The sequence below is a fragment of the Oculina patagonica genome, chromosome 14, assembly GCF_052425735.1.
Source record: "Oculina patagonica isolate OP01 chromosome 14, crgOcupat, whole genome shotgun sequence".
Lineage (NCBI taxonomy): Eukaryota > Metazoa > Cnidaria > Anthozoa > Scleractinia > Oculinidae > Oculina > Oculina patagonica.
Window position 1 is genome coordinate 3,754,576 of NC_135771.1, and position 16,911 is coordinate 3,771,486.

General features: G+C 38.0%; 2 protein-coding genes across 2 annotated transcripts; both read left to right on the forward strand.

Moving 5' to 3' along the window:
• Positions 1-4,226: 4,226 nt before the first annotated feature.
• Positions 4,227-6,850, forward strand: LOC144638297 (L-rhamnose-binding lectin CSL3-like). Its single transcript, XM_078497525.1, has 4 exons — positions 4,227-4,320; positions 4,825-5,078; positions 5,541-5,831; positions 6,716-6,850. Exons 1-4 carry the CDS (start codon positions 4,269-4,271, stop codon positions 6,734-6,736), a joined length of 618 nt encoding a protein of 205 aa, XP_078353651.1. The 5' UTR covers positions 4,227-4,268; the 3' UTR covers positions 6,737-6,850.
• Positions 6,851-11,017: 4,167 nt separating this feature from the next.
• Positions 11,018-15,925, forward strand: LOC144638298 (rhamnose-binding lectin-like). The gene is made up of 4 exons (XM_078497526.1): positions 11,018-11,108; positions 11,994-12,226; positions 14,110-14,403; positions 15,788-15,925. Exons 1-4 carry the CDS (start codon positions 11,057-11,059, stop codon positions 15,809-15,811), a joined length of 603 nt encoding a protein of 200 aa, XP_078353652.1. The 5' UTR covers positions 11,018-11,056; the 3' UTR covers positions 15,812-15,925.
• The last annotated feature ends 986 nt before the right edge of the window (positions 15,926-16,911 follow it).

The following is a 16,911-nucleotide window of genomic DNA, read 5'->3' on the forward strand; positions in this document are numbered from 1 at the left end:
TTACAAAATACTAAAGGGGATACAAAATAATGATTGAGCAATGAGGCTAATTAAAAACAGTTTTCTGAAGCATATTACATTATAGATTACTTCATAGAAAGTGCGACGTACGGATTTTTATTCACGAGTTGCAAAACTTTGGAAAAACGAACGAGTGAGCGAAGCGAACGAGTGAGTTTTCCAAAGTTTTGCAACGAGTGAATAAAAATCCGTACGTCGCACTTTCTATGCTGTAATTTGTTTATTATATATATAACGAGAATTCAACCATTGTAAACTTGACGCGATTTTTCTCGTAAATTAATTCATAAACCTTTGACATATTACAGTTTGACCGTAGAGGGAGGAAAAACAGAGCAGCAAAATGCACATTGCTTTTCAAGCGAAATCACTTTTAAAAATTCGAAAAACTACTGCCAACAAAATCTCCTGAAAAAAACTTTATTTAATTAAACACATTGCGTTAATTTTTGAAAGCAAAACTTTTGATATCGCATCGAGCAAGCGTCGCTACAAGCGAATTGACTAAACACGCAGGCGAATTTTAAACAAAATTGTGATAACACAAGGAGTTGGTTAATTAAGCAATAATACCGACGTAAATCCATATTCAGAAATACAATCTACTTTACCATGGTGTTCCCAAGAGTGCTTGAATATTCTTAGAAAGTCTGCGGATGCGTTGCAATTTGGAATAAATTCTTGTCCGCCGGCTTCGCTTTCATTTATCGAAACTTCGCTTGTTTTCGCCTTTGAAGAATGATTTTTATCGTTATCATCTCATTACTGTATCCTTTCCGTTTTGCTTAGCGAGTTCCTGTTTGCTTGCCTTTCCATAAAGTTCTCCAAAGACCCAGGTTTAATTTAACGAATCGTGTAGCCATGTTTTCCAAGCATAAACTGCCGTCGGGAGCAAACTTGCCGCTCGCTGTTCAACCTTTTTGGAAACCATTTGAGTTCGCGCGCTCTGATTGGTTGGGTCGTTCCACACTAGATGCTGATTGGTTATATTTTTCACATGTGAAGAAAGCTATACGCGAAGCTGATTGGACGTATCGCTTTTCTCACATGTGAAAATATAGAATATAGAAATCTATTTGCAAGGTTTATTGCCCAAAATTCTCGCTATATATGTAATAAAATACTCTATGGGATACCAAAAAAAAAATGAATACAGATATGTGAAAAATACACAGTTATAGACAATAATTGCATGTCGAAGTTTCCTTCGAGCCACCTCATGGTATCTGTTTATTATTCTATGAACCTTTGTATGTTTGACCACCTCTTTTAGTTCTTTGGCTAGAGAGGCACGGCACCGCACAGTAAATCAAAGTGGCTACGAGCCACTAAACTCGGAAAATAAATTAGGAAACAAAGAGGAAACTTTTACAAAGATTTGCCACACTGCAGTTAAATCCACTCTCGACACATAACACCCAAAACATTTGAGGTTTTTAAAAATTGTTGATGAGAGCACTCGGAAAATAAATTAGGAAACAAAGAGGAAACTTTTACAAAGATTTGCCACACTGCAGTTAAATCCACTCTCGACACATAACACCCAAAACATTTGAGGTTTTTAAAAATTGTTGATGAGAGGCTGAGCACTCGGAAAATAAATAAGGAGACAAAGAGGAAACGTTTACAAAGATTTGCCACACTGCAGTTAAATCCACTCTCGACACATAACACCCAAAACATATCAGGTTTTTAAAGGTAAAAGCCTGTTCCGGCAAGTTTGTGGCCAAATATGGAACTTTTTTTTATTATAACGAACACAGAAATGCTTTGTTAACACTTTCGCTTTTATCCCGCTATAATTTATCACGCGCAATGCGTGACGTGTCAAATGTCACGTTGAATTGTTTGGTCGTCTGAGACGCAGCAAGTTGCGTTCGGGCAACAAGTTTTTAGGAAAATTAAAGGCCCGGTTGCCCGAGAAAAAACTGCCGGACAATCCAGGAGAAAATTGAAGTGTAAGAAATTAATTTTATAAATTTGAGAAACGAAAAAAAAAAAACTCCAAATAGCCCTCTTCTGATCGATGAATTGAAATCCACGACACTAAATCCATTTTCGTGTTGTCTTATAACCCAGACCTAACTTAATTACGCATGCAAATTTGTATGCCTTCGAAATTTTCGATATCTGGAAGCTTTGGAATGCATTTCTTGCTTCTTCTTGAATGAAATTAAATTCTAAGCAAAGTTTAATTCAAGTTTCTTTCATATTTCAATCTTAAGTTCGGGAATATTGACTTTTTTAAGTGAAGAGATTTACGCATCTGTCTGGGAATTATTTGTTTATTTATAGCTGCCCGAGAAAAAACCGCCGGACAATCCAGGAAAAAATTGAAGTGTAGGACATTAATTTCATAAATTTGAGAAACTAAAAAACCTCCAAATAGCCCTCTTCTGATCGATGAAATCCACGACACCAAATCTGTTTGTGACATTTTTCGAACAGCTTTTAGCGAATTACGAAATATCAAAAGCGCATTTAATTTAAAAATCATACGTCCTGTGAGTTTTTTACAAACTTCAAAATCCAATATAGTAGAAGGTGGGTGGCTTACTTTTTTGGCCCAGACCATGAAGCGTTCATTCCGAATAGTTCGTGTAGTGCAGACTGTAGTGCATTCTTGCTCCGCCTGATCGATACCTCGTCGTCCAAACACATCTTGATGGCCGTGATAAATACATCGCCACTTTTAAGACTTTAAAACCCATTTGTTCACTTGAGCATTCTTGAGCACATTTTCTGATCGTTTGTGAGGTCTTCAAAAGTGTATTTTGAACAAAGGTGTAGCGAAAGGAACAAAATTTTAGCGTCGGACTCCACACGACAGACGCCATTTCAGCTCCTGTTGTAAACATGTACTGCCGCCTTTGTTCCAACCCTCTCCCCCACATATGTCAACAAGAGACAATGGCCCGACTTTGTGGACAAATCAAAACCTAGCAGGGGAGACAGGGGTAAACATGTTTAATTCACTTTTAATGCGGATTTAATGCATAACATTAATTGTTTAACGGGAATGGAGTGACATACAAACCCCCACTATACCTCATGATACCATGAGGTAAAAACCAAACAATGATATTGCGAAAAAAAGGAGTGATGAAAAAATAAATTTGAGTAAGAGTCTTTAACATGTTTGTCAATGTGGAGGGCTTCTTTAATTTAAACTGAGTCCAGAATGGAAAGACAAGCCCGGTCAAAAAAAATAACAATCAATACAAAAACACTTACAATATTTTCTCTCGCATACCAATACAGAACAATATGCCGAGTGGTCTTACCGACATGACAGGATGACAACCTGCAAATGTAAATTTTTACACTACACGAGAACGCAAACTTGTAAGATGTGTAAACAATGCTAATTATCCGTGTATGATATGAGACGGGAAACAAATTTCATCAAGTTGGAAGTTAATTGTTTGACTAGTGTGCGAATGGCACAAAAGAGTAGGACGTGAAACTGAAAACAATAAGTGAGTTATCCCGTATATATATAAGCCTTGCATCAAAACTGATGTTACAGAAAGTTTAGGGTGACTCTACGTTGTCGATCAGGACATCTAAAAAGGTAAGCTGGTTTGGTTTTATGGACAAGAAAACGATTTTATTTGTGAAGCTTGACATACTTTTCTGATCTTTGAGGAAATTTTATCAAGGGACAAGAAAGGTTTGATTAGCACTTGTTTTAATGTACAACTGCTGATTTACGCCCCTGTCTGGCAGAACATTCCTGACTTTTTAGATAAGAATATTGAGAGAGTCCAGAAGAGAGCCATGTTTATTATCTGCCCTTCCCTCGACTATAAGGAGGCATTACGGCTGCTCGGCCTCACTTCTTTGAGAGAACGGCGCCAACATCTTTGCCGGCAGTATGTCTGTAAACTTCAGGATGTAAATAGCCCTCTTCATTTTCTTTTGCCTCGACGTGAGGAGATTGTACACAACTACGATTTAAGATCCGGCACAAGTCGTAGCACCATCAAGTCTTGCAGAACGAAGCGTTCTCAAACTTCGTCACTTCTCGCTATTAATCTTGAACTAGCTTGTTTATAATAGAACCTTATATTGTATATATATAATTGTAATTAATAGTTTACATTTTTTTACCTTGTATTTTACTCTGGAATTCAGTTTTTACTGCAATGAGTTTTATTAAACATTACATTACATTACATTATTATTTTTATCTCTTGAATCACAGTTTCAGTTGAACCACATTGCGGTTTCAGTCACAACGAACGATGTTGCGTTTGATGGTTGTTTGTCTCCTTGCAGTGCTGTTTGGTAGAACAGGTAAGCCTTGATGTATTTTTAGTTGTATCATAGTTCTTAAATTTTGTCAAATATTTGCTATGAAACAAAATGTTTGCAAAGAAATTAATTCTATGATTTTAAATAACAAAATTATAGCTTCATTACAGCCAAATGTGTCTCCCGGGCGTTATAATTTAATGTTACAAGCAGACAAGATTTACTTTGAAAACTGTTCCGCCGGACCATGTTTCAAAAAGCCATATCGCAATCCGTTTGAATCTTCGACACTTTTGGCCATCCGTCCCTTCTGTTGCATTTGGTGTGTTATTTAAATATTCCTTTACTGTTTATAGAGGTTATTTTAATATTTAAACGAATTTGGTCATTTCCTATCCCTACGTTTGGCTAAAAAATCCGTGACACCAAACGAAAACTTTGATAAAAGCCCAATTCTTCTTCTCGGTGAAAATATATAATTAGGAATAAATCATAAAAGCCGGTGTGGTTTATATAACTAATAATAAACGTTCTCTGTATTTTCAGAGGGATATTTTCGCCGAGTTTGTGAACATCAGGCGATGTCAATAAACTGCGGTTCAAAGTTGATCAACATTCGAAGCGCATCTTATGGACGCACTCAGCAGGGGTTGTGTGGAAGTAACGGAAACACCAACTGCCATGCCGGTAGCTCAATGACAGTAGCTAGGCACGAGTGCCAAGGACAGAAAAGGTGCACTCTGTATGTTAAAAACTCAGCCTTTGGAGACCCGTGTCCTGGCACTGTTAAATATCTGACGGTGAGCTCAAAATAAATTATTTATCAAGTTTATTAGAGCAATTTTTGTTGACTTTGAGCCCCGGTTTAAAGTCCGAACTCATGATAAGTCCAAGAAAGGGTAAGAATTGACTGACATTTGGGGGAACCACACCAAAACTTTAATTCTTGACTGCATGTTAGTGAAATTTGGTTTAACTTTACACGAACAAGATCACATTTTTCCTACTGCTCTTGTCAGGAAGTGCGCCATTTGGATCGTTTCCATGATTTAATAATTTAAGGGAAAAAATATATCCCGCACGGTATAGCGGTCTATTGCAGTGGCAACTAGAATAAAAATTTGAAGTGCTGACCCATCAAAGTATAAGAGCTGGAAAGTGCTCAAAACCGTTGTTAGCCACCTTAATTAACGAATAAAAGGACCAGAAAACGTAAACATAAGCAAACATAAAACTGCAATGTTGTCGTATTGCTTTTCAAGGTAATTTACGACTGTGTGTGGACATCGAGTGAAGCTTTGCTGCTGCGGGTTTGCGAAAATCATTCAAATGCAATCCATTGTCACATGGGTAAAATCAACATCTTGTCAGCAAATTATGGCCGTCTGACTGGTAAACAAATCTGTGGTGGCCCGGTACGAACCACAAACTGTGGAGCTGCGGGATCACGTGATAAAGTCATAAGGGATTGTCAAGGAAAGGAGTATTGTGTTTTGCAGGCAACAAACGGCCAGTTTGGTGATCCTTGTCGGGGCACAAGGAAGTATCTGGAGGTGAGGATCATTCAGGATAACGTTTTTGTAAATTATAATTACCTTATTGTTACTTATTTTCGCTGGAATTTTCGCATTTTTTTTTTTCTTTTGAAGACCCACGAAAATTTATTTTAAACTTTTTCTATTGCATTTTTTATGTTTACTTCGTATTTTTGGCCAAGTCGCGAAAAATACCTTATTATAGGAAATTAACGATACATGTTTTTAACGCGAATTTCAAAAATTCGCTTTAATTTTATTGATGTTAATTAATGTAAGCACGTTTGCTATAAGCATTTAACCAGAACTTTTCTTAAATTCGCGTTAATTTTATTACGCGTCTATTTTGTTCGCGTTGTTAAAATGCCTCGTTATATTCCTATAATAAGGTAAAGTCCCGCAAAATATGCCCGTTCCATTTTCGAAATTAAGTTCCCGCGAAAATAAAAATAACAACAAAGTACTTTTTATTTCCATTTACCAGCAACTCCATAACATGGAAATTGAAGTAAATGTAAGCAAATCTGTTAACCCTCTTGAAATCCCGAACTTGAAATGGTAATTCTCCATCCTGATTGTTATATATTTAGTTGTATTTCTATTTGCAAGAATTTGATTCTTTTTCTGGTACAAAGACCCTCTTCCTTTTCCGTCATAAATGTAAGCGTCTCTTGGTTTTAAATCCTCTTCTCTTGGTTTAATGTACTCTTCGAGAATCCTCTGTTCTCAACGGGATTTGTAGGCAGAAATTCCGAGATAGCATTCATGCGTCATGTAAGCCACAACGAAACATCCTAGGGAAGCTGGGAGGGATTTTAAAGGGGGGGGGGGCGTTTGGGCCCCTCTTTTCTGGTCAGAATTTATATAAAACTAATTGCCCAATTTGTTTCATTTTCCAACAGGTTAGATACAAATGTGAGTGACACAACATGGCCAGCAGTGCGTCAAAAAACTGGAAGTTTAAAATGAAATCAGTGATCAATTGTAGCTTGTAGAGTTTCCTTGAAGAGATAATTAAACTTCTTATTGACGCTGGTCATAGTCTCTGTTTTCTATTAGTATTTGCTTCAGTTCTGAATTTGCTTACTTTCCAATTACCTATCCCAATTCGCAGAGGCAGCCAGTTTATCTAAAAAAAGTGCGTATGCGAGAGAGATATTCTCAGTTTGAAGATAAAGTAAAAACGCGCAGATATTGGTAAGAGGGAAATATATAGTGCCTGATCAACGATAGGTGTGTTTAAATTCTGCCTAAAAAAACAGTTTCCATGAAAAAATAATTTACACGTAGACATGACAGGAAAAATTAAAAAAAAGACTCTTCATGTCAGGAAGTTCGGATCGAGGAAAACGAAGTTCGAATCGCTTTGGTTGGTCTTCGTCGTTATGTCGGCAAGTGGTCGAAAAAACAAGCAATGTAGCATGCAGCTCTCGAAAGCTATATTTTGCTGGTCCTCTAGTGTAGCAGTTGCTATTGTTCTTTCTGGGGTTAGGGGCATTGTTCCTGTTGTTTGTTCTATTGTTCTCTCGAAGGGAACGAGCCATTCATGTGAGACCTTGTCAGGACTGCTACCCGAGCCCTAAGGCAGCCAATAACCTAACTCGAGATGTTATCAATAAATGTCAGAAAGACCACATTTTAGCATATCCCCGCTATCACTTGATTTAAATAGGCGTCCTCAAGATAGGATCACTTACGCCAGTACGCCAGTACGCTGTATCATTCATTGCCAGCGAAGAATAAGGTAGGATCAGTTCAAGTTGAATCCTTAAGTTAGTTTTCAAATTTCTTTCTTAGCACAGCCTGTTAATAATTCGAATCGTGGAAAATGCGAAAACCGATGCGCAATTTTTATTTAAAAAGGTATTTATTAGGTGTCGTTTTTAATAAAAATCAGTTTTTATCATATATATACTATTTACAAGGCTAAAAGAGTTAAAATTGTAAAATTAAAATGTTAAAACCGAACGTTTTCGGCTGTTTCACCATGATGATGGCAAACAGTCGAAAAAGTTTAGTCATTTTAACAGTTTAATTTTACAATTTTAACTTTTTTAGCCTTGTAAATAGTATATATTTTATCAAGCGAACATTATTTACATCACAGTTTTTATCGTTTGCAGTTTTACTCTAGATTAAACGTTCTCCTTTAGATGCCACATACACGGTGCAGAAAGTCGTTCGCTTCTTTGAAAGCCAGCTGGGTTGTTATTTTCTTTAGGAGGTCGCTCGCTCATACCGGTGTAATTTGTTCGCTCGACAGTATAATAATCAAACATGACTTGCGTTGCCAGAATTTATAATGATAACACTGACAAATAAGAAAAGGAAAGGAAACATTCACCCATTTCTATTTTATAACCTATATGACAGTTATATGATATGAAAATTTATGATCAAGCAGCCACGTTAGTTCTGAATTCTTGTCAAGGCAATCACCGTTGTCACGGTTGGAAACTAAATGAATTTTTAAACTTGGCAAGGTGAATACAAAACAAATAATACCTTTAAATGTATTTTTCTTTCTTAATAACGACGGAACTTTAAGAATTGAAAGGAGTCTTATGCTGGATTTCCACTGACTCGTAATTTTTTAAGGTGCGTTTACGTGCGTAAACGCACCTTAACGGGAAGGTCACCTGCGGGAAGGTCAATTCTGATCTCATAGAAAAACTGCACAGGAGGGCTGCACGACTGATCCGGCGTAAAACATCATAACAGTGATGAGGCTCTTAAGAATCTAGCTTATGAGACGACAAAGGAAAGACGCCAGAGACATGTTTATAATTTAGTTCGTAGGTGTATCAATGGAAAAGTCCCCCAATTTTTTAAAAATTATTTTACTTTTAATAGAGATGTAGCACTAAGAGAAACAAGGCAGGCTGACTTATTGCATCTGCCTAAAGTACGGACAGAAGCCGCGAAAAAGTCTTTTTATTATTCCGGTTGTCAAATTTATAACTCTTATCAAAATAATATGTAATTTTTAAATCTTTCGATTGTATACAAATGTAACATAATTTTAGCTTAAATCTTAGTACTCTTATATATTTTAATCTTTTTAACTTCCATTTAAGGTACACTGTAAGGCTTTAAGCGACTTGTTACTTTTTACTAGGGCCTCTATTAATAACAGTTTTTATTGTAAAAGCTGATGGAGTAACCCTATTTAAATAAAGGCTTTCTTCTTCTTAAAAAATTACGCGTCAGTGGAAAGCCACCTTTAGGCCGGGTTAGCGTGAGGGTGCGCGGGAGACAACTGCATGACACATCTGCTTGAAATTTTGTTTGTCAACCTTGACTTGAAAATATCTGCGTGTACTGAATATTGTTAGTAGGCCTATTTAACGGAAATTTTAAATAAGATTTGTCTTCAGGAGCTTTTGCCTAAGTCAAACAGAAAAAGTTTGCGAGAATGTTTCAATTGGAGTGTTCATTAAAGTGGTGCTACGACAGTGACTAATCCCACAAAATGCTTGAATATAAATTTAAAAAAAAAAAACAGACAAATTGCTCATAAGCAGATAAAGACGAAATTGTTGTATGTTAAAACAGATTTAACCTGAAATTAAACCAGTTAACGAAGTTCGAATCACTTTGGTCGGTTTTCATCGGTATGTTGGCGGAATTGTCGCAAAAACAAGCAATGACACGGAACTTCTTATAAAATTGACATCATGATAAAAAGCAACATCTACTGTCCGTTGCAGCGAAACTATACCACACAAAGTTTTCATGTAATGCGGATTTGGATTTGAACGAAAATAGTGGTGGATTGACGAATTTGTACCCTTATTAGCCTGCGAACAGGCTTTCTGGAGAGCGCTCGGCCGGCGGGGCAAAATCGCGCCGTCCGAGCGCTTTACGAAAATCTCTGGAAAGCCTGTTCGCAGGCTATACCCTTATTTTCCACATGGCTCGTTTTCCTTTGTTCTTCCAGGCTAATTATATTGAATAAACCCCGCTAATTAGCAACTGTCTAAAAAGCTGGGGGCGGCTTTGATTGTAACAGGGGAGAGCGGGGCTGATATTCTAATATTCCCCTAGGGGAATATTAGAGTTGATAATCCCCTAGGGGAATATTACGGTAATAGCACAGCCACAAGCTTCGCATAACAAACAAAACCACAACTTTACTTTAATAACATTACATTTATTTTACCCTGACTGTTGTTACATTTTAAATACTACTGAGCAATTGCTTAATTGAAAACATGAGAAATGCGTTCAAGATCCTTGCCTCGACGTTTGCTTTTTTAGAATTCCGAAGCAGTTCATTCCGTTCGGTTGCTAACACAATCCAAACATTCAAACGCCAAAAGGTTACCTTTTTTAGTGTTCTTCGGGATCCTTTCACTGTTCCTGGCCAGCAGCTCTTTAATTTGTCATCTTCGACGATGATATCTCTAGCCTCTTCGACGTTTTCTTCCCATTTGTTTCCGCCTGGTTAAAGCTAAACAACCCTTCTGTCGCCTCCTCAATGCTAAACTGAGCGTTTTCGTAGTCCTCTTCCAGATTCTTAGAGGATAGCAATTTCTCCAAGTTATTGCCTGGATTTGTCGAAAAATTAGAACTTTCCTTCGCAGACTCGCTCACCTCTGCCAACTTTGCAGTAAAGTAGTGAAAAAGGTGGTTACAAAGTTGTCGGAACTATTTGGCAATTACAAAATCCCAATGCGTACTTTCGGAATCTTTAATCTATTGAAAAGCTTGTTTGACACACATATTGATTGTTTTGGTGGGCGTATCAAAAACGAAAAAATAACCTGTTTATTATAAAATTTAACAAAGTGGAAACCCCAGTGCATCTTTTCGGAACCTTTTTCCTGTTGTTAAGTGTGTGTCGGGAAAAACATTTGTTTTTCTTCAGCGTACCTACATCCGAAAACAACGAAGAAAAGCATCTTTCTTATTGTTTTAAGCCATTGTTGATACCTCGCCCATGTGAAAAATAAGCCGGTTATTTTAAGGCACCTCGGGGATATGTGATTTATTCACCTCGGGCTGCGAGGGCGCAGCCCGAGGTGAATAAATCACATATCCCCTCGTTGCCTAAAAATAACCCTTACTTATTCAACGCCCCACCCCCCCCCCCCCAACCCACCCTTCATTAAGAGAGAAGTTATTCACCTGATACTTTTAAGGAAAATGAACACATGAGGGACATTTTGATTAACTGCTTATTTTCTATTTTTTTTAAAGTTTAAGTTAGACTGCTTCACAAGTGCAAGTTACAACGAAAGATGTTGCGTTTGTTGGCTTTTTGTCTCTCTGCAGTGCTGTTATGTAGCACAGGTAAGCTTTGATCCGTATTTTACTTAAAGGGGAAGTGAATTCCAAAATGAAACTTTTTATCTTCACTCCAACTAAAAGGTAATGTTTTTCACCAAAATTTCAGCTTACAAAGAGATTCAAACCTTATGAAATCCTTGTCTGAGGTAGTCCAAAAATTGAGAACCGGCTGTCGCCATCTTGGAGTAGCTAAGCAGCCTGGCGATATATCGTGGTGTCAAAGAGCTATCTCTTGGAGCTCCGTTTATACAAATGATGCTGTACAAACAGGCATTTCGAAAAACAAGCTAACACAAAATTGACAAGGAGTGTCAATTATTTGAACAATGTTTAAACTTCCAGCCAATTTTCCGGTTGAGCTCAATAACGTCACACAAACATAAGTTACTCCAAGGTGGCAGCGCCCGGTTCTCGATTTTCGGACTACTTCAGACAAGGATTTCATAGGGTTTGAATATTCTTTGAAAGCTGAAATTTTGCTTCCTAACACCTTCGATAACAGCTTCTAGCATGATCCCTTTCCACGAATTTTTGACAAAATAGATTGGAACAAATTAACAAACAAAAACAAAACTTATATTATTCTCTGTGGAGGCAAGCGTGGCCGAGTGATTTAGGGCGCTGGTATTGTAATCCGGAGGTCCCCGGTTCAAGACCTGCCCTTGCCACTAGCTGGATTTGTTTCTCGGTTGTCCCGAGTTCAAATCCTCGACCACGCTTTGTATATAGCCGACTGGTCTGCCTCCTGCCAGTTGGGATTTTTAACCTTGTTATTAATTATTTGTTTCCTCTGTTTCAGTGGCATGTTGTAAACTAGCTATCTCGTTGAGATATGAAGCTAAGTGCATGACCACTATAAACATATATTTATTTTATTTTATATAACAGAGGGGAAAAAAGACGTGATCACGGTTTCGGAAGGCGAGGAGATGTCACTAGACTGCGGCACAAACTTCATTCATATTCTGAGCGCGGCGTATGGATTCCCTGAAAAGCAGTGCTTTGCTGGTCGTTCAGTGGAGGTAGTTATGTACGAGTGTCAGGGTCAGCACAAATGCACTCTGTACGCTGAAAACACCGCATTTGGAGATCCGTGCGATGGTGTCACAAAGAATCTGGCGGTGAGTTCTATAAACTTAATTATATACAGCATTTTTCGAGCATTTAAACCCTGATTTAAGCTCTATAAACTGAATTATATACAGCACTTTTCGAGTATTTGAGCCTTGATTGAGGTTCTATTAACTGTTTGTCATTCATTTCTGTTGTTTGCATGGTCAAGTTCCTTTTTTTTTTTTTATATATATAGCTCTTTTATTTATTTACACACACTTACATAAAGCTTACATTAACTTACTTAGACTTACATATGGGTACACAAATACAACTACATTTACAAAACTTACTTACATCGACGTTACTACGTTAACTACTATGCTACATTTACATTTACACAAAGTCGGAGACTGTATTCCAAGTGATGAAAAGAATAAATAAATAAATAAAAAAGTAAATAGGTAGATAAAAAAATAAATAAATAAATAAATGAATAACTAAAAAAAAATGAACTGAAGATTGATGTTCTCCTTCTGTTTTCAATTTAAATTAAATTGATGTTCTCTAGAGGGTGCCACTTTTTGTAATGTATTTCTTGTCTATTGTTTCTTATGGCGATGTTACATTCAATTCTTTCTATACTTTTTATTTTGGTTTTTAAATGAGTTAGTAAAGGTTTAGATTTTTGAGACGACTTTGATATATTACTTGTTTTCCCATAATATGCTTCTCTGAGAATTTTCAGTGTTTTTGGTTGAAAGGCTGCAGATTTATGACTTATTCAAACTTAAGTGATTTGTATGGAAAAAGTCACCCTAGCCTGCCTAGCCTCGTTTTCATGTGTTTGGCCATACGAATGTCCCTGTAACTTCCCATTAGATAAAAGCATATCCTTTTAACTTCATACACTGATTAACTTTCACTTTATGTTTAAGTTTAAGTAATTTAAATTTGGTGACAAATGATTCTTCTGGGATCCGAAAATTTAAGACAGCCATATTTGCATTGGGTCAATATAAAGCATTTTTTGGTTTTGAACCATGATTTGAGCTCTATAAACTGAATTTTTGCACCAGATTTTGCTTCCTTTTACCTTAAGTTCTTTAAGGTCAAACAGCTGAATGATATGTTCTTTCGGGCAAAATAATCAGAATTTCAAAATGGCAACATAAGCAGACTCGTTCCCAGTCCCTACTTATTTGTTTCTAAAGGCGATAAAAAACTGAGGCGGAATAAGGCAAGAGTTGCGGGGCAGGCTGGGAAGGGCGAAGAAAAAGTAGCTACCCGATTTTCGTTCGGCCTTCCCTTGATGCAATGCGTTCTAGTCAAAACCGCCAAGGGAGCGACTGGGAACGAGTCTGCAACATAAGAGCAAAAACAGAAACGCTGTTGCTGACAATCCGGTATAACTTGAATTACCTTTAACTGGGCAGAATATGGGCAGTATAGCTATAATCTTGTACAAAACTGTTGAAACACAAATCTCCACTAATTTAGGTAACAGAGTTCAGTTTTGCCCCCCCCCCCCCCCCCTCCCTCCCCTCCATTTCAATGTTGTTAATGCTGTAGAGTTTTCAAAACAAAGCCTGTCGAACCGCAAACCTCAAGAAACAACATTGAGTATGGGAAGTTGCAAGCGGGTTAAAATATTTTAACCCGCTTGCAAGTCAGAAAATTTGTGAAAAATGCGTGAAATGCGTTTGTTTCAACCAGTTTTGTCCAAGATTGTAGATCTGAGCAGAATGTGCACAAAAAATGAATTTTTATGAGCACTGCTGCTGGCAAAAATGGCTAGTTTACCGGCACAATTTTTCAACCAATAAAAAAAAAGAAAACGAAAAAAACCAAAGCACAAATAAAACTGAAGAGACAAAGGATGAAATCAGTAAAGATTTTATAAAAAAAGCAAAAAATAAAACTGAGAGGTTTTTGCATTGCCTCGCTACAGGTTGACTACTCATGTGTGAGTACACCGCCTTTTCAAGGCTTCCTGGTGCGGGCTTGCGAAGATGAAGTACTTGATATCAGTTGCCCAACGAATATCAACATTATTTCGGCGAACTACGGCCGTACGACTGGTGAACAAGTCTGTAATGGTGATGACGTTTCAAACACAAACTGTGGAGCTGCGGAGTCAATTGCCATCGTAAGAAGCGCGTGCCAAGGGAAGCAGGAATGCTCTTTGAAGGCATCAAACGACGTATTTGGCGACCCTTGTGATGGCATAACAAAGTATCTGGAGGTAAGGATACATACATATAACTTATTATCCACTCCCCTCGGGGATTTCAGGGATAATTTTATATCACTGGTTGGGGGACTTTGCCAGAGTGTTTATGGTGCAGTGTGCAAGTAATGAAAGAATGAGTAATGATGCCTCCTATATGAGTGTGAAATTGAGTTAGACCACTTCACCGGGGACTACGTTTCCTACTCTTTACGAATGGTGTTTGGGTTCTTTAACGTCCCACAGAATTTATTACATGTGCAAGGCTTGCGAAATGGGGCTTACGGTTTATCGTCGTTATCCGAGAAGACTAGAATATCTAACCATTTGCAGATGTCATTGCAAAGGCGGCATATTCTTTTCAGTTACTTTAAGATCCTGAGGGTTGGGACGGTCTGGGACTCGAACCCGAGACCTCCCGTATGGTAGTCCGGCGCTCTGCCAACTAAGCTAACCGGACGGCGGTTATAAGGGGCATGGATGGACAAGGATCATTCAGAAGAGACGTTTTTCAGCTTTGACAGTTTTGTATGTTTCCCTCCCACTCATTTCTCATCTTTATCCAAAATCTTATGACGAGTTTAAGGACCTGTAAGAGGAAATTAAAGGGACCAGGTCAGAGTATTTTAGGTTATTCTATTTATTTTGGTTAAATTTGCAGAGCAAATTTTATTTATTGGCAAAATCACGGCCACATAAAAAAAGGATGATTATCGAGCATTGTAAATGACACTTTTAAACAAACTGAGATAAACTTGAAAAAAGTCGGCCGACGTTTTTTAAGATAACCCGAACGCAATCCGTTTTAATCTTCTCGAATTTTGCCCATCCATGCCCCTTTTTGGCCTTTCTGTGTTATTCTACAGTTTTAAGCCGTTATTGTGACATTTCAGTTAATTCTATGACCAGATGGTTAGTGCCGAAATTGCCGAAAATTGCGTGAAATAGCCCCTTTACATTCTGAGATAGCAATCTTGCGTCATGTCAGTTCTAAATAAATGATCGATTCGTAACTAAACAATTAAATGTTGTTTATAGTGGTCATACATGCGCTTAGCTTCACATCTCTTCGAGATAGCTAGTTTACAGGCATGCCACTGAAACAGAGGAAACAAAGATCTGAAATGAACATAGGTAGTGACCAACTAGCAGGAGGCGGACCAGTTGGCTGTATACAAAGCGTGACCGAGGATTTGAACTCGGGACGACCGAGAACAAATCCAGCTAGCGGCAGGGTGGAGGTTTTGAACCCGGGACCTACAGATTACAACAGCAGCGCCCTAAACCACCCGGCCATACTTTTTGGCAGAGAGATTTTAGAGGAGATAAACTTCCCGCCCCATTTTTCTCCCCAGAATTTATTAAACCTTATTGTCCAATTTATATCATTTTGCAACAGGTTAGATACGAGTGTTTGGAGTGACACAACATGGCCTGCAGTGCGTCAAAAACCTGAAAGTTGATTAAAAAAAGAAATGATCAAATGTAGCTTGTAGTGTTTCTATGAAGAGATCATTAAACTTCTTATTGATGCTGATTATTGTCTCTGTTTTCTATTAGTATTTGCTTTAGTTCTTAAGTTACTTGCTTTTCAATTACCTATCCCAATCCGCAGAGGCCGCCAGTTAATCTGAAATGTGCGCAGAGATATTCTCTTTCAAGTTAAACGCGCAGATATTGCTTAAAGGGAAATAAATAGCACCCGGTCAGCTTTAGGCATAGAAAAATTCTGCTGGTAGAATTTCGAATCAAAAGGCACACATGAAATAATGCTTCAACGCGATTGGCTCCTGCCTCGCGGAAAAAGGCACTTAGTTTTAACATCATTTGAAACAAAACACATACTGAGGATTTTTTCTGCTCAACCAGGAGCCAGCATTCGCCAAGCCGTTTGTAAATGGTCTGGAGAGACTCGTTTCCCAGGGGCTCTTTCCGCCCTTCTTGAAAACTTTCGCCGCTTCGAGTTTTTCTCTTCGAGTTTGGGTCTTCGGGGATGAGCTTGGAGGGGATTATAAAATTACAGCACACCAGTCAGTAATAATTTGGTGGTCAATGCCCGGGGGGGTGGGTACTCAAAAAAGATTGTACGGGGAGGCTCCGCCCGAAGATCCAACCCCTTACCCTTTTATATACCATTTTGATAGAAAAGGTACCCCTTTTGTATACCTTTTATTGCAAAAAGGCACCCCTTTCATATACCTACACGACATCACATTTACCTAAAACGGGAAGTTTTCGTGTTATTTTTATGTAGCGCTTAATAAATTAAAACGATACTGCCAAAAGTTGCGTCTGCTCGAAATATATGATATAAAGGCCTTTTAAAATAACATTATGGCAGATTTCCCTACCCTTTCATATACCTAAACTTGTGAAATCCCTACCCTTTTATATACCTGGAGCCTAAAAAAGGTACCCCTTTCGGGCGGAGCCTCCCCGTATAGGCCATTATAGGGAGTACCCCCCCCCCCCGGGGTCAATGTAACGGTATTAAGATGCTGGAATGCTTTTAGCATGATTCAA

What these genes read in the sequence shown, in the direction of transcription:
- LOC144638298 (XM_078497526.1), top strand. Translation starts at nt 11,057, where the DNA reads ATGTTGCGTTTGTTGGCTTTTTGTCTCTCTGCAGTGCTGTTATGTAGC. An exon ending in AGTGCTGTTATGTAGCACAG is followed by an intron (nt 11,109 to 11,993) that starts GTAAGCTTTGAT and finishes TTTATATAACAG; the next exon opens with AGGGGAAAAAAGACGTGATC. An exon ending in GCATAACAAAGTATCTGGAG is followed by an intron (nt 14,404 to 15,787) that starts GTAAGGATACAT and finishes ATTTTGCAACAG; the next exon opens with GTTAGATACGAGTGTTTGGA.
- LOC144638297 (XM_078497525.1), top strand. Translation starts at nt 4,269, where the DNA reads ATGTTGCGTTTGATGGTTGTTTGTCTCCTTGCAGTGCTGTTTGGTAGA. An exon ending in GCACTGTTAAATATCTGACG is followed by an intron (nt 5,079 to 5,540) that starts GTGAGCTCAAAA and finishes TTGCTTTTCAAG; the next exon opens with GTAATTTACGACTGTGTGTG. An exon ending in GCACAAGGAAGTATCTGGAG is followed by an intron (nt 5,832 to 6,715) that starts GTGAGGATCATT and finishes ATTTTCCAACAG; the next exon opens with GTTAGATACAAATGTGAGTG.